This window comes from Dendrobium catenatum, unplaced genomic scaffold (assembly GCF_001605985.2).
Source record: "Dendrobium catenatum unplaced genomic scaffold, ASM160598v2 fragScaff_scaffold_1220, whole genome shotgun sequence".
Taxonomy (NCBI): Eukaryota; Viridiplantae; Streptophyta; class Magnoliopsida; order Asparagales; family Orchidaceae; genus Dendrobium; species Dendrobium catenatum.
The window spans coordinates 2,063,706-2,087,358 of record NW_021319682.1 but is presented as its reverse complement, the minus strand read 5'-3'; the positions used below and the strand labels follow the sequence as shown (position 1 = coordinate 2,087,358).

Genomic DNA, 23,653 nt, shown 5'->3' with positions numbered 1-23,653 from the left:
CAATTTTCCTAATCACTAGGATTTAGGAATATTTGGATTAAGGTAGTTCCGTATGTAATTTAGCTCTGTTTGCCTATTTGTTTTGCCAGGCATAACATTTATTCTCCATTGGTTTTGTGTAAAGGTTCCTTTTTTATCATTTCCATAGACAAGTGAGTTATCTTTCTGAATGAAAATATCTGATTGCTGTTTATAATGATTTTCTTCAGATTGGTGATCCACTCCAATTGCCAGCCACAGTAATTTCTCCAACAGCAGAGAGATTTGGGTGACTATTCGCATTGTGTTATTTTGTTTAAGCAATGGATAGATTTTTGGATATGTAATTTAATCTTTTTGTTACTGTCAGATATGGGACAAGTTTATTTAAGAGATTACAGGAGGCCGGCTTTCCTGTACATCTGCTCAAAACTCAATACCGCATGCATCCAGAGGTTAGATCGCTGTTTCTAATTTATATTGGCGAGCCACTCATTTCAGCACATCAGGGAATTAAACACATTCAATATTTGTTGACGCAGATAAGCATCTTTCCCTCAAAAGAGTTCTATGCTGGTTCTCTGGAGGATGGAGACTTGTTGAGAAATAGTACAAGAAGGTTGTGGCATAAACACCGGTGCTTTGGTCCTTTCTGTTTCTTTGACATAGATGGAGCTGAATCTCAGCCTTCTGGAACCGGTTCTTGGGTCAATGAAGATGAGATTGAATTCATTGTGCTTATGTATCATAAGTTGGCGAGCCAATATTTGACTCTGAAGTCAAGTTCCCAATTGGCAATAATTTCTCCATATCGTTATCAAGTGAAGCTCCTTCATGAAAAATTTCGAACGACCTTTGGAGAGAAATATAATCAGTCTGTAGATATAAACACTGTTGATGGATTCCAGGTGAAAACACTTCGGGCTTTCAGGTTTTCCAAGTAGTTTTTTTTAGTATAGCTACTGAAATATTTTCTTTTTAGGGGAGGGGGTGTGTTTACCAAAATCTTTTCCAGGAAGCCTTTTATTATAGCTACCAGAATTTTTTCTTTTAGAGGAGAGAATATGGCAGCCTTTGTTTAACGTTAACTACTATATCTTCTATTTGCAGGGTCGAGAAAAAGATATTGCAATATTTTCATGCGTTAGATCAAATGGTGAGAGTCGTATTGGATTTGTCTCTGATTTTCGGCGAATGAATGTGGGCATAACTAGAGCAAGATCTTCTGTTCTGGTATGAATTTTGTGTGCCGCGTAAATGTCTTCTTATGTCTCTTGATTTATTTTGATTTAATGCACTTATCAGATGAGTTTGTCGTCTTCTAAAACAGGTTTGCATGATATTAGTCATGTAATTAAGAATATATTTAAGAATATGATAATGGCCCCTTTGCAATGCATGTGTAAGATTGCATGCATTAAAATTTTCTCAAATCATATTTGTCGGAGCCTAATGCCCGGTTATGCCCTTCAATATTTAGATGTTTTTAGCGTGTTCTTGATAATTGCTTCTCTTTATATTCATAATTTCATCATTTTTATTTTCGCTTTCTCATAGGTGTCATAGTTTAAGGCAATAAAATTATCCTTTAAAAAAATTTTATATAGATTCTTTCTGTCATGAATAGATAAACGAAAGTTCTTGATTTTTTTGTCTATTCTTTTCCTTTTATCTCTGAAAAGCTTCATCTCATGTTATATGCAGACGCAGGAATAAAAAGCTTCATCTTATGCTAAATACAGGGCATTAAAGCACGCTATAATTCCAGCATTAAGGAACAATCTAAGCTATAGAAGTTTCGGCCAAGAAAGTGATAAAGGAACTAATATGTAAATCGTGAACCTTGTTAATGCAGAGTCTGGAGAGGGGTGGTGGTATTAGACTTACTATTGCATTTGCAAAGAGACTTTCCATAAATAAAGAAATTGCTTTTAACATAATGAATATTTTGACCAATAGTAATAGGGTAATAACTTCTTTTAGTGAAAATGTCTTATAAAGAAATAAATCTCTGCCCAATCACCAAATGCATTTAAACTAAAAAAGGCCTATTATTGACTAAAAGAAGAATTTCTCATAGATTATGGTTTGGCACAACACTAGTCATAAGAAAGCAAAATGAGAATCCATTAGTAGAAATTAAATTTCTGTTATGCAAAACATTGTGGTGTGAAAACTTCAACTTTTCTTGCATTCTCTTCTGTGCTGTTCCTTCACCCTTTTTTATAGAGCAAATTTACTAACTCACATGAAAGCTACTAATAACTTTTAACAATCAAATAAAACCAGTTGAAATAAATATTAAAATCAAGTTCGTATTGAATAAAGAAAGATACAGTGAATGACTATTTTAGGAAGATCTTAGAAATTTATAGAGGACAATTAATTTAGGAATATTCAGGAGGCGTTAAATATTAGCACTCCTTTAAGCCAAATTCATTCAAATTATTAAGCTTGTTTCTTATTATGTCATCCTGATCCATCTTTAAAGTTATTATGAAAATATCCGTAAGTTGGTTCTCCTTAGACATGTAAAAAAGTTCCGCTTTTAATGCTTTATCTTATATACCCGCTTCCATGTAATAAGGGAGACACCAATGGCAATGAGTAAGTCTTTTGTCATGAATGAAAGATACTATTGTTGCGGTTTTTGTGGAGATCATTTGAAGATAGCATCAGAGTTGGTGGTGGGTTTGTTGTAGCTATGTTTAGTGTGATACCAACGTTTAGTGATTTAGTGGCCGAATTCTTGTCTTGCTGCATATTTGGCTAGTGATGGACTGTATGGAATTTTGGTTTTCAGGGGAGTGGGAAAGTTGGTTCTGGCGGTTGGAACTGCTATTGTTCCTGACGTGCGAAGTTCTAGGATGGAAAGGACAAGTTTGCCCACATCCTCCTGTGGTAGTGAGGGTTAGGGGGAATCTGGTAGGCAAACATTTTGGAGTTTCTGAGCGGTTTCATTAAGAAAATTAGTCTCCTTGCAGGAGTGAATGCAATCCTAAATGCCGAGAGGGGTACTAGAGGTGGCAATGATTTCCACTTTGGCTTTAATATTAGAGAGGCATTGTGTCATGCTGAGGTTTTTCACAAAGAAGATGTGAAGATTTTTTTTAGTGGGATAATGCAGGAGTGGTTGGAGGATTATAGATGTCTCTTGATGGTGTAGATCCATCTGCACAAATGAAAAGTAAGGATTAGTAATCATCGTCTGAAATCAGGATTCATTGAGCATGACTCATTCATTTGTTGCATGGATAGTGCTCCAAATGTCTGCGGAAAGTGTCAAATTTTAGGGCATACGTTAGAAGGGAGGTTGAGATTATGAAAAACAATGCAATGGCTAGGTTTTAATCAATTAGCATCCATGTGGTATATTGGGATTGGAAATGACAAGATCGTCTGTGAGGAGGTGTTTGATGGGGCGAATGGTTGATCAATCTAGAGTCTTTGAATGAGATTACTTGGAATTGAAAAAGTACCTGTTAAAAATTTTTGGGAAGCTGATTTTGTCATATAGAATATTACAGTTTCTATAGGTGAACTCTTAAATTTCTACAATTTCTTAGTAAAATTTGAAAATAAAAAGACCAAACTTCAGTTTTTCCAAACTTAGAAAGATTTGGCTGTAGCTTAGACTTCATTTGAGACAAGCTTTCTTGCTACTTTTAAAAGCAGTTTTTTATTAAAAAAAAATTGTAATTATAAATTTTTTATTAAAATCTTATTTTAAAAAACAGTAAGAAACAAAGCTGCCCCAAATGAAATCTTAGTCTTAAATCTTAATTTATATTAATAAGTAGGATTGCTTCATTCTGCTTACCTATCTATTAATCTTTGTTCATGATTTACAGATTTTCTGCAGCTCTTACTTCAATCTAATGTTCCTCTCCAGGTTGTGGGTTCTGCATCAACTTTGATGCAGGATGATCATTGGAAAAATTTAGTCAACAATTCTAAAGAACGCAACTGTTATTTTAAGGTGCCGTAAATTTACTCAAATTATTAGGATTCATCTTTTTTGTATGACTATAGTTGTTTTTTTTTAAGTTCAGGTTTCAAAGCCCTATGCATCATTTTTCAATGACACCAATATGGAAGCCTTGAAAGTACAATCTAAGATGGAAAAGAAGATTCTGGAATTGAATGAGTTTGTGGGTCAAACCGAACTCATAACTGATCACATTGAGTTAGGTAATGAAGGAATTGGTAATGATGGCATGGATGCTGATGACGGAGGCTTTGACGAAGACTAAGACTTCGTTTGGGATGACTTTCTTTATACTTCTTAAAACAGCTTTTTAGTATAAGAATTTTAATATTTGTACTAGAAAGCTACTTAATGAAGTAATAAGAAAGTCGTCCCAAACGAAGCCTAAATCATTTGAGATAGTTTTTTTACTGCTTTGTTTTTTTTCAGATCGCAACCACGATTTTTATTTGATCATTGTTTTTTTGTTGTTTTCAATAATTTTTTTTCCTAGGAATTTATTATTCACAACAATTTTAAAATTTGTTTTTCCCACATCAGCTTTACAAAGCAATAAGAAAGTTGTCCAAAATAAATCTAAGAGAAAACAAAAAGGAAGCTATTGATCTTAATGAGCATAATTAGATGCGAAATAATGAAATGATATTATTAAATTCTCTTGTATACTGTAGAACTTTTGTCCTGGTGCATTTCAATTAAGGCTTCGTTTGGAATTATTTTTTGCCTTCTTTTTTTTTTTGCTGTATTAAGAAAATTTTATGCTAAAAAAATTGTTGAGATAAGCAGTGGTCTTAGAGAGATTGAGGAAAAAATTTTACATTTTTTTTCGGTTAATATTATCAGTACTTTTGGTTTTCTGATTTTCTATATTTAGGTGAGTAATTGTACACAATAACTAATCCAACTTGAATTATGAATATTAGGATTGAATTTGGCATTTTTTTTTGTTATTTTGATTGTTTATGTATTTAATCGTAGCAATTCAAATTAAATTTTATGATTGAAATTTTGTTTGGGATAATTAAAAAATAATTTTTATTATAAAAATTTTTTGAATAAAAAATTCTTATACTAGAAAATTGTTTTAAAAAATAATAAGAAAATTATTTTGAAAGACTGAGATTGAGTAGTTGTGCTATCAGCATTCAATTATAAAGGGTGCGGCCCCTTATCTTTGGTCTACTGTAATACCAAAGGTCCAATCTGGTCGACGTTGAAGTTAAATTTAGCATTTAGGTCTTTTTCGGTGAAATTATTACGTACGGTCACAAGATCATCCAAAGACAAATTAAGATGCGTCACGTCATCCGGTACAAAGTAAAATGGTGACGTGGCACGTCTTGATTCACCTCCGAATGACAATTGGTGATTGCACGTAATAATCTCTTTAATTCGAATTTGATGGGAGAAACAACTTGATCATGATTGTTTGGGTTGGCCTCGATGGTGCTTATAAAATGGATGAAGGGGTTTAATGTATTTGGTGCGGGTTTTTAAGCGGAGTAACAAGTAAAATAGTTTTTTAGTAAAAAAATGTTATGAACATGAAAATTTTTGTATTACAAAGCTGTTTTAGAAAATAGTAAAGAAACTGTTCCAAATGAAATCTTAGAAAAAATGATGTTGCTTATATGGGCAGTGATTGTGCTCCCTTGATAGGGGAAAGCAGGGATCAAATTAATAGGAGGTGACGACTGTTTGGGAACTTAAAACCAAACAGTGAAGTGATGTGAGATTGTAGAGATTGAAGAAGGAAAATATAATGTCATATTTGTAAGTGATTATAGTCGAATTCAAGACATCTTAGTTAGTACTCAAAACCCCTAACTAACAGACTAAGATAAGCTGTGTTTAAAAGTATAGAAAATAGTTCCATATTGAACAAAAGCTTAAAATTGGTGGAAGGTAAATGGCTCGGAGTAGAGTTGTAGGCTTCGTTTGAGATATTTTTGTGAAATAAAAGTTTTTGTATCATAAAACTGTTTCACAAAACAGTAAAACAGCCGTCCCAAAGGAAAAAATATGGTTCTTCTTGTTGTTGGACCGCAGTATCATTCAATGAAAACAATGTAGTAAGAGTTCGGTAATCACAAGATCAACGCCTTCCATAACTAAGGCTTCGTTTGGGATGGCTTTCTTTCTACTTCTTAAAGTAATTTTTTAGTACAAAAGTTTTAATTTTTGTAATAAAACATTACTTCAGGAAGCAATAAAAAGTCGTCCGAAACGAAGCTTAAAGATAAATAAATCCACTGTAAGCTCGTGGCCTTGTAGGGAGTGCTGGACATTGGTGCACTAGTGGTTGCAACCCATTGCCAAATGGACGCATAAATTCTGTGTGGCAGAACTCAGTAATCCCAATTTGTTCGACCATATTTTCCTAAATGAAGTTATGGGAAAATTATTAGGTGCGGAGTGCACACCGTCCGCACAAGCGCGGTACCCAGCAGTACCCAGCGGTACCGAGTGGGAAACCGCTAGGTACCCAATGCTTGTGCGGACGGTTCTTCCCGTCCGCCCTTCGCTCCTAATAATCTCTCAAAATGACAAATTATTCCGTGCGGACACCGGACGTCGTTCGGAGTTCAATCAGAACGCGCTACGTCACTTTTTTGCTCGGCACCGATGATGGGTACTGCTATGCACCGAGTGACGTGACGCCTTCTGGTTGACCTCCAAACCATCCGGTGTCCGCACAAAATAATTTCTCCTAGTATAGAGGATATCAGGATAGGAGAAAATAGAGGGGAAAATAAGACAAAAAAGAAATATCAATTTTATTTTCTATATTGAGTTTGTTACAATCTATTTATAAGTAATTCATAGAAATATATATATAAAAAAGGAAGCGGTAGCTGTAATCCAAGTAGAATTTGGTTTAATTTCTCTGCTCTGGATGGGACTCCCAATATTGTAAATGAGCATGTGTGAATCATGTTAAAGAAAATAAAGTTTAACTTTTAAATATTAATGTGTCTTTTGGTGTAATGATTAAACTATAATGTTAAATGTGGTCGTACAGGAGTACTCCTGGGATTGGTGATTTATTAGTAAGTTAACCAATATGATTAAACCATGAAGCTTTAGGCTAAAGCAGCGGCCAGAACATATCTCAATGGTTGAAAGTTTAAATTGTTATAAATGATATCAAAACAATACATTAGCTAGAGTATTTGATATCTACCTTTAGAAATTTATCTACCAAGTGGATAATTTTGAGTTAAGAAAACTGACAAGGATGTCAGTTATCTAAGTGAGGAGATTGTAAAACCTTAAAAAAAAAAATAATGTTAAACTCTTAAACATCAAGACATCTTTTGATATAATGGTTGGATTTTCATTAGAAATTTAAAAGTCAAGTGTGCTTGTATAGAAGCAATCCTGTGATGAGTGACCAACTGGGAAGTTATTCCAATAATAAAAAATTGGGAGGCCATTATTAAACTAAAGTGGATAATATCTTAATGGTTGAGAATTCGATTGTTACAAATTGTGAAACCACGTTAAGAAAATAAAACTAAACTTTTAAATATCGAGGCTTTTTTGGTGTAGTGGTTGAAATTTTATTAGAAACTCTAACATAAGCGTGGTTATATAAAAGCACTCTTGGGATGGGTGACCTATTGAAAAGTTATACTAATGAGACAAAACATTAAGGCTATTAGGTTAAAGTGAATAATATGTCATTGGTTGAGAATTTGGGTTGTTACAAATGGTATCAAGTATACACCAGTGAAAGATTAGAACTAAGTGATCTTATATGTCTGGTGAATGATTCTAGGCTAAAGAAATTGACGAGGATGTAGTTTAATATCAATGCACCTTTACACCAAAATGCAAAATGATATTTAAGAGTTTAGTTTTATTTTTTGAGGAATTTCAGAATCTTACCTTTAGATAACTAACTAACTAATAACAATAACATCAAGCATTTATCTCACTATATGGGGTCAACTACATGAAACCTTTTTCTCCAAAAACTAATGGACAAAATCATGAGAAGGTTTATTAGAAACTCCAAAGCCAAACATGCTTATATAGGAGCATTCTTAGGATAACTGATCTACTAAGAAGTTACATCAATTAGACAAAAACACATGAGGCCATTAGTCTAAAGAGAATAATATCTCAATTGTTGAGAGTTTAGATTGTTATAAATAATTATGAAACTCATTAAGAAAATAAAACTAAACTCTTAAACATCGAGACGACTTTTGAAATAATGGTTGGAGTTTCATTACAAACTACAAAGTTAAGCATGATAGTATTGGAGCACTCCTAGGTGGGTGACATATTGAGAAGTTACACCATGGGTCAAGAGCTACTTTGGGAAAAAAATAAATTTTATTAATCTTTTAATAATAATAATTAGAGCTATTTAATTTATTTTAGTAATAAAATATCAGTACAAATAAATATATTGTCTTCTCACTCCTGAGCTCAAAAGTATAATCAAAAGATAAAATGACAGTGAAACCTAAAAAATCATGTATCTAATTAGCCGTATACTTCTAAACCTCTTCCTTGACCTGAAATCTACTTGTATTATTTAACATTTTTCTTTGTGAGGTTGCCTCGAACCTTCTCTAAACTTGGCCAATGCATTATGACGAAAAATAAATAAAATTGAAGAACTCAACTATTTGGCAAAATAAACATAATACAAATAACTCCACTCAATGTTTAACAACACTCACATATGCATTCCTTATATAGACGAGGTTGAATAAATTAAACATTAAAACTCAAATAAATAATTTCTTTATGCAAACCTACACAAACTACCATAAGAATAATTCATTAAATATTGCACTTTTACAACTTGCCTAATATGACAAATTGCTACGAGCAATATCTTCTAATAAGCAACCTTAATGAAAAATCAGCCGACAAGTACATGATCCAAATGCTATAGATAATAAATTTGTCAAGAATCTAATGACATCAATATAATCCAACGTTTAATAACTAATGCATATTTGTAAAAAATATCATTTCTACAAATTTACTTCATATACTACAATTTAGGTTCATTTGACATTATAATTTTATAGCTCATGTAATGTGATAAATTAGTCTCAGCAACAAAATCCAAAAAATGACTTGAATGAACAACGAGACAACAAGTACATAATCTTATGCTCTGAATATTACTTTCGCGTAGTATCCAATGTTATCAATATTTATCAACCTTTAATAATAATTACATGACCTTCTACTCTAAATAATATTTTAATTACTCTTAATAGCACTGAATTCAAGATATATATATATATATATATATAATATTCAACATAATCATTAACAAATGCTCCTTAAAATTTTACCATATTATTATTAATTAACAAATATAATTATTCTTACATTACTTAAGTTATTCTCGGTATAAATTAATAGAATATTGTCCATTTATTCTAGATTAATTCAAATTAACATAATTATTTATGAATTTACCAAAATAATTTAATTATTCATAAGAAAATTTTAATTGATTCTAATAATTATAATTAATTCTAATTAATATATTTATTCAAATGATATATTAAATTGAAAATATTACTTATTTTAATAAATGACTAAAATAAATTTAAGTTCATTGATCCCTCAACATCTTAAATTCCTGAGCTTACTTCAAATTTTACTATGTTTTACTAACTTATAATATTAAAAAGAAAAAAATCAATAATTTTTTTTAAAAAATTTATTAAAACGCAAAAAAGTGTAGCTAGCCCAGCGGCATGGAGATCCGAGCACGCGAAGACACGCCAATGTCCAATGACCTAACTCCGGCGATACCTCCCATTGCCGCCTCTCTACACCACAAATTCCTTCCCTCGCACTGCTCTGCTTGCTTCGGTCGTCTCCCCTCTTCTTCCTCCTCCACTTCTCTTCAATCAACCAGCAACAATCCTCTTTCTTGCTCCCGTTGTTCCGCCACTGTTCAATACTGCTCCCGCGAATGCGCTGCCGCCGATTCTGACAGCCACTTATCCAGCGGAGAATGCAGCCTTTTCGCCCTCTGTGCACCTTCTCCCCCCAAGGATACCACCGATGTGCGTGCCGCTCTTCGCCTCATCCATTTGTTCGAGCGCCTTGGCCTCCTCTCTTCTCCTGTCCCTTGTAGTGATTCTCCGCGCCGCATCGGTGGGCTTCTTGCTAGTGGGCTTGTTGAAGTAATGGATGAAGGCGGCGAGTTGGCGGAGAGGATCCGAGAAGGGGCGACGTTGATGGCCCGAGCTAGAAACTGTAGATTGGTTGAAGGTTGTAGGTTGCAGAAGGTGTCGATTGAGGAGGAGGTGTTGTGGGCGGTGATGACGAATGCTGTGGAGGTGGAAATTGGTGATTTGGGTGGGTTAGGTGTGGCGGTGTACGGACCATGGTTCTCGTGGTTTAACCATAGCTGCGTGCCTAATGCTTGCTACCGTTTTGAGCTTTCTTCCGGGTTCAAAGCTATCCGTCCTTGTGATTTGGGTTCTTTCAAAGTTTTGCCGGCTGGTGGCGTTGGAGAAGCACTTGATGTGGTAAAACACCCGTTTTAACTGTTCTCAAAATTTTTTATTTGTTTCGATTGTTGTTTATAATAACCTATATGATTGTTCTTTTGTTGTGCAATCTATCCTTGAGTAACTTGGTAATTATGCCCGAGATGGGAATTTGCATCTTTTGCCTGACTTCTATTGTTTACGGCTGGTTCAGCTGCTGCTATTGGGATTGAAGCTGTTTTTTATTTTTAATTTTATTCTCTAGTCTTTCCTTGTAATCCAGTGCTCTCTTTCCGTCCTTTCATGTACTACAGCGGTTGATGATTTTACTGCATAATGATGTCCAAGGGCATTTCAATACTGTGCGCCTTTAGTATCAGTTCTCCAACTTGATTTGAATCTCGACTGACCTGATCTAGTAGGAGCCAGGAACTGATCGACGGGCTGCTTGCCAATAAGTAGAATAAAGCACGGAAATTCAGATTTAGTAAATCCGGAAAGGTTTAAATCATGAAAATTGTTTTGTATGATAGCTGTTAAATCTAATTAAATTATTATTTTTTGTTTTATGATTTAAAGATTTAATTGATTATAAAATTTAATCAGAAATATATACTAATAGCAAAAGTATGATGGTAAGCCTGAACTGAGAAGATAATTATCAAAAATACAATTTTGCACGAATAGAAGTAGGTCTTCACAATTTGTTGTATTATTGATATACTCTAAATAACACTGTTGTTGTTAGGTCCCAAGACCTTGGCCTTTGATGAGAAAAAATGAAATGTTGCATTAGCTAGCTGACAATTAGTATAAAATTTATCGAACAATCATGACATGAAGGTTTTAATACATTGTGTTAATGTTAGCGAGTTTCCTTGAAGCGACGCGTTGTATGATCTGAATACAGTGAAAAGTATGCAAAGACCATTGCACCGACGCCCAGGTGCAGTGTTAAAATAAGCAAGGGTCACCACATCATTGGCGGGTCTAAGCAAAGAAGCTAGTTCATAAAATTAGAATTAGGATATGATATTGGAATATATGTCCTCTTATAGAAAAATTAAGAGTTTATGTACCTCCAAGTGAAAGTTTATGTACCCAATATCGCTTATTAATTTTAAACTTTAAGATGAATAGGTGGAATATAAAAAAATAAAGTAAAATGTCGTCCTAATATTAGATGTGGCATTTAATGAATGCTGATAAAAATAAAGCGAGTAAGATTCAAGATCTTAAAATTTCGGTTAATTGTGAAGAAGCTATGCATCTTAATTAGGGTGATGATTATGTGAAGAAAAGTTATATCAAACTGATGGTACAATCTTGAGGATTTTTGGATACCGCGACCAACTTTTATTTAACATGTTATTCAAAATAAATTATTTTGAGGGTATTACCATTTGGAGCTACCTTTATCCCTCCAATTTTAATTTTCTGTCTTCCCGAATCTTTCTTTTAATGGGTTTATATTTGATTATGTGTCGTATCCTTCCTTTTAAACCCAAAATTTAAACCCAAAGTATAATGTATTGTCTTTAAATGAAATGAATTTGCATGAAAACTACGTCTTTATACTCACTTAGACTAGAATATTCATGTCTGTGTCCCTTTTTTTGCAGTGGAAAACATGGACTAATGTCGAGAGTAGCTTGGCTCGTGGTAGGATATTATATTTACTTGTTTGATAACAAATTATGTTGTTTTCTCTTTCCTTCTTGTTTTTTCACTGAAGGTCATTTGCTTCCTCCTTTTATTATTTCATTTGATTTTTATTGCAGGCTTGTGTTGGTTTGGCCCTAGAATCATAATTCGCAATATCAAACCATTAAAGAAAGATGCTGAAGTTTGCATTGCGTACACTGACCTTTTGCAACCCAAGGTATGGTGCTGTCGTTACTTAAAGAGCACTTTTGTTTTACCTATGAGCTATTTTATTGAGATTATATTGTTTAACGGTAGTGTTACAGTGTTGATTTTGTTACCTTTCTTGCCTAACTATCAGTAATCGTGTGCATCACATCTTACATTAAAGGTTTCCATATTTAACTGCTATTTACTTTGGATCATAAAACTTATGTAAATTGTTATATTTACGGGTTTTTTGGAGATTTACAACCATTTTAAGAAACTGATTAATACAATAGTTATATTTTGAAAATATTATTGGTCAGCCATATGAGAAGCTTATATTTGATAAGGTACTTTTGTTAGTTTATAAAGAAAAACTACTCTCAATTAATGGTCTGGCATACTTATTCTTCTAAAGTACCTTCTCACATTTGATTAACTCCACTTTATCTTTTTCATATTCTTGGTGAAGGGAAAATAGTGTCTTATGCACATGCTTAAAATTTTCTGTGTGAGAATTGCTTTTTCATTTATTGTGTGAAAATGTAACATCCCTAACATCCACCTCCATCTCCACATCTTGGATCCCCAGCTTATGTTTCATCTCCTTGTCACCTCACGTATCCATAGGATCCTTGCCGCCACATCAACATTCCATGTGTGCCACTCGGCTATACAAGAAAACATCTATGAGCATATATACAGTTATTTTTTCATTCCCTGATTTTATATATTCCCCATTAGAAGATTTTTAAGAGTTTTATAAATTATACTCAAACATTGGAATGAAATAAGCTAATTCTTCAATTTTTACATGCTATTAGATTTTTAGGCTTTTCTCATAGTTGCAATCTTTGTCACTGCATTGTTACAATCTTAAAGCCTTCATCACTACATTCTTTTTCTTTTCTCCTATTTTTCTCATAATTTTAGCCTTCATCGTTATAGTCTTGTTTCTGTCTTTCTTTTTACAAACCAATCACTTCCATAGTTTTCATCTCTATGGACAACAACAATAATTATGTTCCCTTGGACTTGGGTTCATTTGGAATTGAGGTTGAAAATCTAAATCTACTGTGAGAATTGCAAAACATTCATTCAACATACCAAGTGAATGGAATAACTATCTTAAGTTTTCATAATTGGTTCGCACACTATTAATGAAACGAGCAAAATTGGATAATTTTCTTGTCACCGAACTTGAGCAAAGGGGATCTCATGTTTGATATTTGGGATGAACATGGCTCTATGGTAATGTCTTGATTATTGAAATCTGGCTCTTAAGACAAATGATGTATGCATTTTCCTTCAGAAAAAATGACTTTACGTAAATTAAACATGATGTGAAACAACATGCAATGAACAAGAATTGCCTTGGGAAATTAATGAAAGTCATGAAATTTTCTTGCTAATGAATAAATCTTTGCTTGCTCAAGGTTGAGTTAAGAATTTAATGTTGAGAGATTTAGGAAAGGCAATAGATCACATGTAGAGTTTACGGTAACTTGCAAAATAACAACTAAACATTTAAGTAATACAAATAGCTAATGATAACAAAGCCCCAAATTTAAAATCTAAGGTCATTCACCTTGAGGTCCGTCACTCTGTTTTGAAAGTGGTGCTAGCGGAGGAGAATCGTATAGTAGACTTAGCGATGCCACTAATAGACAAGTGTCTTGAGAGGACTCGTCGCCAGGAAAGAAGTCGGATTTGGGAGGTAGCGGGTGGGCGGCCTCAATGATCCACTCGGAGTCGTGGGAATGTTGTTTGTCGATGACGATTATGAGGGTTGCGGTAGGATCCGATCCAAGTAGGCTCAACGGTATTGTCGTCGGAATCAAATCCTGCGTCGAAGAACGCGATCGTTGATGTCGAGGTTGCCGTGAGCGTCAAACACAAGTCCCCATTCTAGCTCCAGATCCGCCATTGATTTCATGATAGGGTTGAATAGAGAGAGCAAGAGAGGGAGTGGGAAAGTGGCGGGAGTTTGGGGAGAGAGGAGGTCCACGGTTTTGGTGGGCTAGACGCTAGTAGGGTTCGGCCAAGGAGGGGAATCAATGGTGCGGTGCAGGAATTCTGAAGTAATTTCAGATTTGGAGGGTTTAATGGGGATGATTTAATTTTGAGATCAAATTAAATCAAGGAGAGGAAGAGGAAGAGGGATTAAGTGGAGTGGGGGCCAATCGTATTAAATGGCAGATTTATTAAATTTTGTAATTAAAATAGATTAAATTGTCTAGAAAGGAAACCTCCCTTTACGGATAGGAGAATCAGGCAATTGTTGAATTTCAAACTTGCTTTGGATAATCAATTAAAAAACAATTGCTTAAATTCTGGAGACATTTAAGGAAAGGTAATTAGAGCTCAAAGAAAAATTGAAATTCAAATTAATAATTTCCAGAAGAGGGGCGGGATGGAGCTTGTGGCCGGCGGGAATGGGGTTATGGGGCTGGCCGGCGGGGAGTTGGCCGGAGGAAGGCCGGCGGAGGTCTGAGCGCTAATCTGACCGGTGAAAAATGGAGGCAGAGTGGCCGTGGCTTTGGGCGGCTTGGATGTGGGCGCGGAAAAGAGCAAGGGAAAGAAGAGAGGGAGTTTTCAAGGCTTCGACGACTACGGATTTAATCACCTCGCTTGTCTCCACTTTGAACTTCCACTAGATTAGATAATTTGAAAATTAGAACTCACTAAAGATCTAGTTCTCTCTCGGCGAACCTCACAAAGAGATCGTGGGAGATGAACTCACAAAGAGAACAAAAATAAATTTCATTTCATCCAAAAAACTAATTCTTACATATACAATGATGCTCATATAAGGAGGCTCAAAATAAAGAAAAATGAAAAGACATAAACGCCCATCTTAGGTACATAAGCGGAACAATGCCCTCAGGGGCAAACTAGGAAAACTAAAGAAGTACACATGACATAAGCTGTAAATAACTCAGAAAGTAGAGGCTCTGGATCGTAGCCGTCGATCTGCGCCGCCGGCAGATGTTACACGTGTCGAAATCTGATGTTCCTATCAAAACATATTCTAAATTTTGTGATATTGCACAAATCTATGAAATCAAACAATCTCCTACGAAAGTGATACGCCCAAACCGGTCTAGCCGGCCCAACCTTTGGGCCGGCTCCACACCTATAACGGCGCAAGCCTACTGACCTATCACGGCTCATGTTGGCCGACCCCTGGGTGTGGGGTCACATCCAAGAGAAGAGGTAGGGGGCTGTTTAGTCCTTTTTGTTTTTGTTTATATTTTCTTTAATTAGGAGTTCACATTAGGGTTAGGGCATGCAAGATTATTGTGGATGTTTTCTTCTTGGTGTTGGGTTCTTGGCTCTAGCGGGCATCTAAGGAATTGAGAGAGATAGATCCTCCTTCGAATTGAGGATCGACTGTATCTTGGTATTTTCCTTTCAGTATCTTGATTATTACAACAAAAACTACTATTTCCCGGTTTTTTCCTTTTGAGTTGTAGATATTTTCTCTATTTTCGCCAATATTGTTAGGTTTTACTTGAGATCTTCAAATATTTCCTAACAGAAAGTACTTGTTCTCTATCATTGTTATGTATTACTTCTTGTCTTATACACATTGTTCTCTAGTATTGTATCTTGGCTCGATGTAATTGATCGGGTTCAATCTAACCCTGATTTGACTCGATTTGGTCCAACAAACGTGAAAAAAATGCGTTAACAGGGATTAATATATAATTTTGGGTTAGTCGTGTTTTTGCTAACGAAATTTGATTTTTTTTCCTATTTAATATACATGTTCATGTAAAATAGATATATATATATATATATATATATATATATATATATATATGGGATTAATGTATTATTTTGCGTTAGTCTTGTTTTTGCTAATGAAATTTGATTGTTTTTTCCCTTTCAATGTTTTTCTTTCTGGCGATACTTTTTATTCTAACTTCTCATATGCCTTTTTACTTTTGTATTTATATGGTAAGTAACATATAATAACAAACTTAAAATGAATAGGTGATTTAGTTGACTAGATATTTCTGCTTTTTATTCTTCCACACTTGTTAAATAACTTTGCTGGTCTTACATGGATACATCCGTAATTTTTCAGGCACCGAGGCATTTTGATTTGTGGTCAAGATATCGATTTATCTGTCACTGTAAGCGCTGTTGTGTATCACCCCAAATGTACATGGACTACATTCTCAGCGTAAGAAACTTTAGATTCTATTCTTGTTGGGCACCGCTTTGATAACAATTTTGATCTTTTTAGCTTAGTTCTTGATAAAACATCTTCCAGAAGATGACCGACTAACTTGCTTTATTGTTTACATTATTCAATCCTGCTCTGTTGTACTGATGTATATAAGTTTATTCTGGAAGTTGTTTTCAATAAATGAATTAAAATTTTCAATTTGAAAGATTTTGCTTCTAATTTTCTAGGTTTCTTTTATTCATATTTTATTACAAAATTCTTTAGAAGATTTTTCTGTTGTTTGTAGCTCCATGCTGAAAGTGGTTAAATGGAAGGATCGTGCTTTATGTTTTTGTAAGTCTCTGCCATTTGAGTATTTCATTCTTCCCCAGCTTAAGCGTTATTGCTTTATTTTTTCTGATATTTAGGAATCTTTGGTTTGATTCTACCTTTCCTGTCCTTATTTGTTAATTTTTTGCTAGAATTTTGAAACCACAGCTTAATTTTAAGTCATGTAGGCTTTAGGTTTGAGGGCAGAGCCAAAATAACTCACCAGATGTGTATATTTGTGCCTCTAAAACTTATCCGTTATTCCTCATCCACCTGCACTCCTTTAAAACACTATCTGAACTCTTCTTCCGTCACCTCCCTTAATTTCTCTCCATGCTATTGTTTTCTATTTCTGTCGTTTTACCTATCTACCTCGTCTTTCTTATTGTTTCCCTCCCATTTTTCTTCTCTCCTTTCCCATAACCTTCTTGTTTCCCCTTCTAATATTTTTTCCTCTTGTTGTTTAGTCTTGTATTGCTGCTACCTTCTTCTCCACTCATTCCCTTCCCTACATCTCTGTATTCTAACACCACTGCTGCATCCCCGTAACTGGAGCAACTGAGATCGTCTTCTTTTTTTTTTTCCCTTCATTTCTCATAACCATTCTTTTGTTCAGCGGATTTATTGGATGTAGAGGAAAACTAACTTTTTTTGTGGCACTAGTCAATTTGATTTAAAAACTTTGTTTGCAAAATGATTGCAAGAGCAAAAGCAAGAATGAAATGAAAATTGAAAAAGAAAATCAAAATAGATGATGCAAAAATTTACATAGTTTGGCGAAATTAACTTTTAGCCTACATTCATGATAGTACTCAGGAATTTCTCCACTATTATAGGGAAGGATTCATTAAAATTTTCTCATAGAGGCCTTTATGTTTTGGGGGAATAATAAAAGAATAAATAACAAAGTAAGAGATTTGGAGGAGAGATATATTTAATGAACTTTGTGAAGTATTTCCTATTTACAGCAATAGGATATTTTTTGTACCACTAGCTTTTCTCCAATATGGCATATTGTACTTGTTGCAAAAAAATCATGCTTGCACCGAAAACACCATTATTATTCATCAGAACATTTCACTATAACCATAAACAAGAGAGCCAAGTATTTTTCTTTCTTTCTCTTTCTTGCTCAAATTATTAGTCAGATTCTTTTCTGCAATGTAAAAGAGAAGAAATGGAGTTTTAAGAGGATTCTACGTAAAGAGAGGTTAAAATAACGGTCATTCAGAGGAAACAATAACATTCATAGTGATGGGGGGCCGGTGGCCTTATCGATAGGTTTAGGGAAAAGATGCGGAAGAATAAGACAAGATTGAGGGAAACATATGTTGAGAAGAGAATCCTTACTCCTTTAAATAACTACGTTAATTAGTTACTAGTGAACAAAATAGGCTTCATACTGAGAGATGATTATGTTAAATTAAGAGAATTGGAGAGGGAAAAAGCTTAATCTTATTATACAAAAATATCCCTATTTATAGATTTATACAAGATATCTTAATAAAGAAACAAATAAATATGAAATCATGCATAATTGCCCTAATATAATCCTTCCTAAATCAGTCACCCGAATATGGAAGGAGATCAGCGTGATCCAGGTGAGCTTCCCACGGATCCTCATCCTGGCCGTGGGATCAAGGGCCAAGGGACAACTAAGATTTAACAGCGTGATCTTGGTGAGCCTCCCATGGATCCCCATGCAGCCGTGGGATCAAGGGCAAGAGACAGTTGGGATTTTAACACTCTCCCTCAAGCTGGGGAATACAAATATGTCATTCTCATCTTAGTAATTAGTCCCAAAAAATAGAGTTATGAAATCCATGGTGCACCATAGAATCCTCCATTTGATCAAAACTTTGGGAGGAATTAGCTTCAGACATTTCAACAATGGCAAATGATAGCGATGAAGGCTATATCAATCAAGCTTGTAAGGTATGAGGCAACAATGAAGGTTGTGTTGAACAGTAACCCTCAAAAGACCGAAAATGAAAATAAAGGACGGTGGTGGGACAACAAGAAAAGTGGATTAATTATCCTTCGGGTCCATCTCCCTCGCGGTTCTCAAGGGAAGGCCGGCAATGAAGGCACGACAGTGAAAAGGAAAAAAAATTACTTTTTAGGTTTGCAGAAAGCTTCAAGGATTGGAGCATAAATACATATCTCAAGAGACTCAACACTCGGCACATAGATCTCCTCCTTCCCAGGTTATCCGACTCCACCTGAATAGACTCCTGTTTGATCGACCAGTATAGGTGCATGCAAGGCCTCTGATCCCTCTAGTTTGATCGTAAGAGGGAATGCATGTCTTGCACTCTTGCTTGTCCCTGCCCTCACATGAGAGGGAACTCTCGACTCTTTCTAGACACACGCAGGAGGAGGTCTTGCGCTCGCTTCTGCTTGGTCGACTCTAGACGTCGCACGCAAGAGGATCCCTCCTGCTTGATCTCTCCTCGGTCTTGGATTGACGAAGGTCCTCCGAATTCCAACAATGAAGGCAGGTGGTAGGAACCTGTATTACTCATAATTCCGACAATAAAGGCCAGTAGAACGACCAGCATTCCTCAGAATTCTAGCAATGAAGGCCGGTAGTGGGAACCTATATTTCTCAAAATTGTGGCAATGAAGACCGGTGGAAGGACTAGTATTCCCAAAATTCCGATAATGAAGGCTGATAGTGGGAACTTGTATTCCTTATAATTCAGGCAATGAAGGTCGGTGGTGGGCATCTGGCTCTGATACCATGTTAAATTTAGAGAATTGGAGAGGGAAAAAGCTTAATCTTATTATACAAAACTATATCTATTTATAGATCTATACAAGATATCTTAATAAAGAAACAAAAAAATATGAAATCATGCATAATTGCCCTAATATAATCCTTCCTAAATTAGCCACCTGAATATGGAAGAAGATCAGCGTGATCCATGTGAGCCTCCCACGGATCCCATCCTGGCCGTGGGATCAAGGGCCAAGGGATAGTTGAGATTTAACAGTGTGATCTAGGTGAGCCTCCCACGGATCCCCATGCAGACGTGGGATCAAGGGCAAGGGACGGTTGGGATTTTAACAGATTATATAGAGTTTGACAGTGGATAAACATTGAGGGTTTAAAAAAGTAATGATAAGTGGCTATCATGCGAGAAATTTAGGGATATATTAGCATATATTAGCCATGCAAAGATTTAATGTTATATTGTAGATGATTATCATGCAGATATTCATGAATATTTTGATAGGTGCTAGATTTGTTAAGATTCAGGAATGCATCGATAAGTTGTATCCATCCATCCAATTGCATGGTGGGTGTTAACATCAGCTAGAGGTGGTGACCCTCATTCTAGTAGATTTGAAATGATCTATTAGGAGGCTAGCGGTGTAAGAGATCTTGTATTAAGGCTAGATTCGAACAGATATAAACATGCTGAAAGGAGGGCTAAATCTTATCTTTAAAAAGTTCCATGAAGCTTGAGGTGGAAGTTTCTCTGGATGAAAAATGATTGACTTGGATGGCCAGGATGCCATCTAGGGTGTACAGGTGAAAGCAATTCACAATTTCCTTAATTTATTGATTGATTAGGTATTCAATTTGGCTCTTTTCATTACCTTTAAGGGGTTTTTTTCACCTTTTTAGTTTGTCTCATTATTTAGCATATTTTTCTCTCTCTTAAAAGAAACAAATACATCATATTTTTTTTTTATTGGAGTCATTGATGAAGGTAACATAGTAAAGTGGGCCACACTAAGAGGTGCAACTGGGGGTCAAACTTAACCTTAGATGTCTTCAAATCTCAACTTTTGGGCATTCGGTTCCCTTTCAGCCTTTAAAATATTTGACTTATCTTTGCTTTCAAGAATATAGTCCTCATAATAACCAAAATTCAAAAACCTCAAAATTGAAAGCTTGTATTTTGAATCTAGAATTTCAATATCATTACTCATACTTGAGCCTTTGATATCGTGTGTATGAATTTATTGTCGTTTGGTCTCAATATTCTACTGTTATAAGTCATATATAATATACTATTTATGTTACCAAGTGTTATCATCATAACACCCTTGGTTGCCTCCCAAGTGCCTGTACTCTTTTATGATCCGACCCAGAAACTTGGAGTACCAAGGCGGGTCAGATTAAAATTCACTTCTCATATCTCTTAATTTTTCATTTAAATGAGCCAAGTAAGTCATTAATTTTTTTGTAATAAACTTTTCATAAAATACACCACATTTTTGTCATTTCCTTCATAACACATTCACAAAAATGCTTAAACAAAATTATTAAATTTAAACTTTTTCGTTACCTAAGAGTGGAAGCTATCCTTCTGCTGTATATTATTTGTCCCAGTCATTCGTCTCCTGCTTATTGCTTTTAGCCGGAAGTCCACAACATCTTAGAAAACATACAAACACACTCCTAATTGGCCTCTTTAGGTCTCTTTCTTTAGTGTTAGTGAGGTAGAAATTTTAAATAAATTTTGTTTCATATTTAATTTTGAAACTAATCATTCATAACATAAAAAAACAACAAAAATTTGAACATATAATTATTCAAGAAAATAGTTATGATAAATTTAAATTTATCCATGAAATCATTTGTTTGAAATATTTACTTTTCCTATAGAGAAAAAGTGGGCTGCATCAATTAATAGAAATGAGGATTTTTTCAAGGTTCCCTTCTCTTGGGGCAGGTCTGGTTTCACAGCTTCAGCTTGTTTACCTGCTATCAATGTACACCTATGTTCGACTTTCATGCAATCATGTAAAATGTGCACTTGCAGACTGGGCACGAGGATATAATTCTAAGTATATTATTGGTTCTATTATTGTATTTCTTGAAGTATCCTATGAATTACTGAACTTGAAGGTTCCTTTCTCTTCACAGACATGCTTAGCTCTAGAACTCCGAAAATAATAATTATGGAGGAATATGTAGCTTATGATTTCCTGGAGGGCGAAGCCTTAACGGTCCTTACCCATTCATATCTCAACCTATATGTCTGTTCTTGATATCTTCAAATCACCCTTGCCTTGCAGTAATTCTAGAAAGCCCTTTGCCAATAACTTAATTGACTTTGCTGCTCATTTTAGTGTGATGCGAGGAGCTTGAACTTGGAAAACAAATTCTGCAGTGACTCAGAATGGATGGATGTTTCTGACTACTTAGAGGAAACTATAGCTGAATATATGTTTGATGGAACTCCAGAAATATGTTGTAGAAAGCTGGAGGACATGCTTTGCCATAGCTTCCATTGCATGCCATCTGATGCATTAGAATCAAGATTCAGGCTTCATCCCCTTCATTTTCTTTCTTTGAAAACTTGCATTGTTTTGTCATCTGCATACAGAATACAAGCGAGTAATGTCGACGATGTTTCTAAAAAATTTAAGATGGCTCGGGCCGCCGCCGCTTGCTCATTATTGATTGCATGTGCTACCCATCATTTATTCATGTCTGACACTTCAATTATACAAAATACTGCACTTTTCTGGATCACTGCTGGCGAGTCTATTTTATATCTTATTAGAATTGCAAAATCTTCGGGACAGTTTGTTGTTTCTGACATCAACTTGACATTTGTTGGTTCTCACTTTGCCATAGAAGGTCAATCCAAATCACAGGAAGGTTTGCTGGTTTCTTCTGCACGGTTTATTGATAGTGTTTCTCTCATTATGATAAATTTGTGGCCTTTCTTGGCTAACGGACACTCTTACATGGAATGCATAGAAAACCCTGCAAATTTCCGTTCGCTACAGATCACAAATAGCAATAAGTGTCGTAATGATGGAAGAAATGCAGGATATGTCGGGAAATATGGAGGACGAGAATGCATTGTAGAATGGAATGGCTTGCACCAGCTGGCTGTTTGTTGCTTAGTGTATGCTAGATATCTTGCTAATATCTGCCATGGCCCAGAAAGCTATTTATCTGGAAAAGTTGGATACCTTGAACGTGTCCTGAAGGAAACTGTGTTATAACTTCAATTGGGCCTGGAGAGCTGGATGCAGCACAAATGAATGGATGGAGTTGCATGCTCGACAAGTCATCAGGATTTGATGATCTATATTTAGATTAATAGGATAGAGGAAACACATTAGGGCCTCCTTCCACTTCCTCCCTTCCCCTTGAGCCTTAATTATATTTCAGGTGCTCTCAATTGCCAAGTAAAACTCATTAATGGCATGGCTGCTGTAATTGGAGTTGCAGGTTTTCCAGAATGAATTCGGTAAATGTCGGCACAAGTTCTGCATGCATGGGAAGGCATAAAGATTGCTATGTGTGAGATTAAGGCTTTGTTTGGAACGGCTTTTTTATTGCTTCTTCAAGCAGCTTTATTTTATTTTTGTATTAAAAAACTACTTTAAGAAACAGTAAAAAAGCTGTCCCAAATGAAGTCTAAGGTTTCGTTTGGGACGGCTTTCTTACTGCTTCTTAAAATTGTTTTTTGGTAATAATTTTGGTGAAAATGTTGTAATTTGACCATAACCTAATCATATACACAATTGGAAGTCTTGACGATGCCGGTCTATCGTGGTTTTCATTCAATGTTGAGCTTGATGGATATTTTTTGCGAAGAATTTGTTAGAGGCTTTTATAGGTGGTTAATAAAGTATCAGGGTGTTGATTTCTAGAGTATCATGGGCATGTGATGGTATGGAGGGGTTAATTTGCATAGAGGGCCTAATATGGGGACATTTGGATGGTTGTATAAAATGATGTTTTATAATACAATTTTGCCTAACAAAGAAATGTAGACTACAAATGTGGGGTGGTAGAGGTTTAGTACCTCGGTCTGGCCATTTGTTTGAAGATGATAAGCAATGCTATAATGGAGTGTAGTACTGCTT

The 23,653-nt window shown here is 35.1% G+C and overlaps 2 protein-coding genes across 2 annotated transcripts; both read left to right on the top strand.

Moving 5' to 3' along the window:
* Window positions 1–205: 205 nt before the first annotated feature.
* Window positions 206–4,282, top strand: LOC110113020 (probable helicase MAGATAMA 3). The gene is made up of 6 exons (XM_028699170.1): window positions 206–268; window positions 350–434; window positions 522–887; window positions 1,090–1,212; window positions 3,872–3,958; window positions 4,032–4,282. Exons 2-6 carry the CDS (start codon window positions 423–425, stop codon window positions 4,230–4,232), a joined length of 789 nt encoding a protein of 262 aa, XP_028555003.1. The 5' UTR covers window positions 206–268; window positions 350–422; the 3' UTR covers window positions 4,233–4,282.
* Window positions 4,283–9,687: 5,405 nt separating this feature from the next.
* On the top strand, window positions 9,688–23,351 carry LOC110113019 (protein SET DOMAIN GROUP 41). The gene is made up of 5 exons (XM_020845427.2): window positions 9,688–10,488; window positions 12,072–12,111; window positions 12,231–12,331; window positions 16,394–16,492; window positions 21,896–23,351. The coding sequence occupies exons 1-5, from the start codon at window positions 9,706–9,708 to the stop codon at window positions 22,781–22,783; spliced, it is 1,911 nt and encodes a 636-aa protein (XP_020701086.2). The 5' UTR covers window positions 9,688–9,705; the 3' UTR covers window positions 22,784–23,351.
* Window positions 23,352–23,653: the final 302 nt, after the last annotated feature.

Excerpts from the sequence above, each read along its gene's own strand:
- LOC110113019 (XM_020845427.2), top strand. The coding sequence starts at position 9,706 with ATGGAGATCCGAGCACGCGAAGACACGCCAATGTCCAATGACCTAACT. Across the intron at positions 12,112-12,230 it reads CGAGAGTAGCTTGGCTCGTG|GCTTGTGTTGGTTTGGCCCT; the intron begins GTAGGATATTAT and ends TTTTTATTGCAG. Across the intron at positions 12,332-16,393 it reads CTGACCTTTTGCAACCCAAG|GCACCGAGGCATTTTGATTT; the intron begins GTATGGTGCTGT and ends GTAATTTTTCAG.
- LOC110113020 (XM_028699170.1), top strand. Across the intron at positions 1,213-3,871 it reads GAGCAAGATCTTCTGTTCTG|GTTGTGGGTTCTGCATCAAC; the intron begins GTATGAATTTTG and ends GTTCCTCTCCAG. Across the intron at positions 3,959-4,031 it reads AACGCAACTGTTATTTTAAG|GTTTCAAAGCCCTATGCATC; the intron begins GTGCCGTAAATT and ends TTTTAAGTTCAG.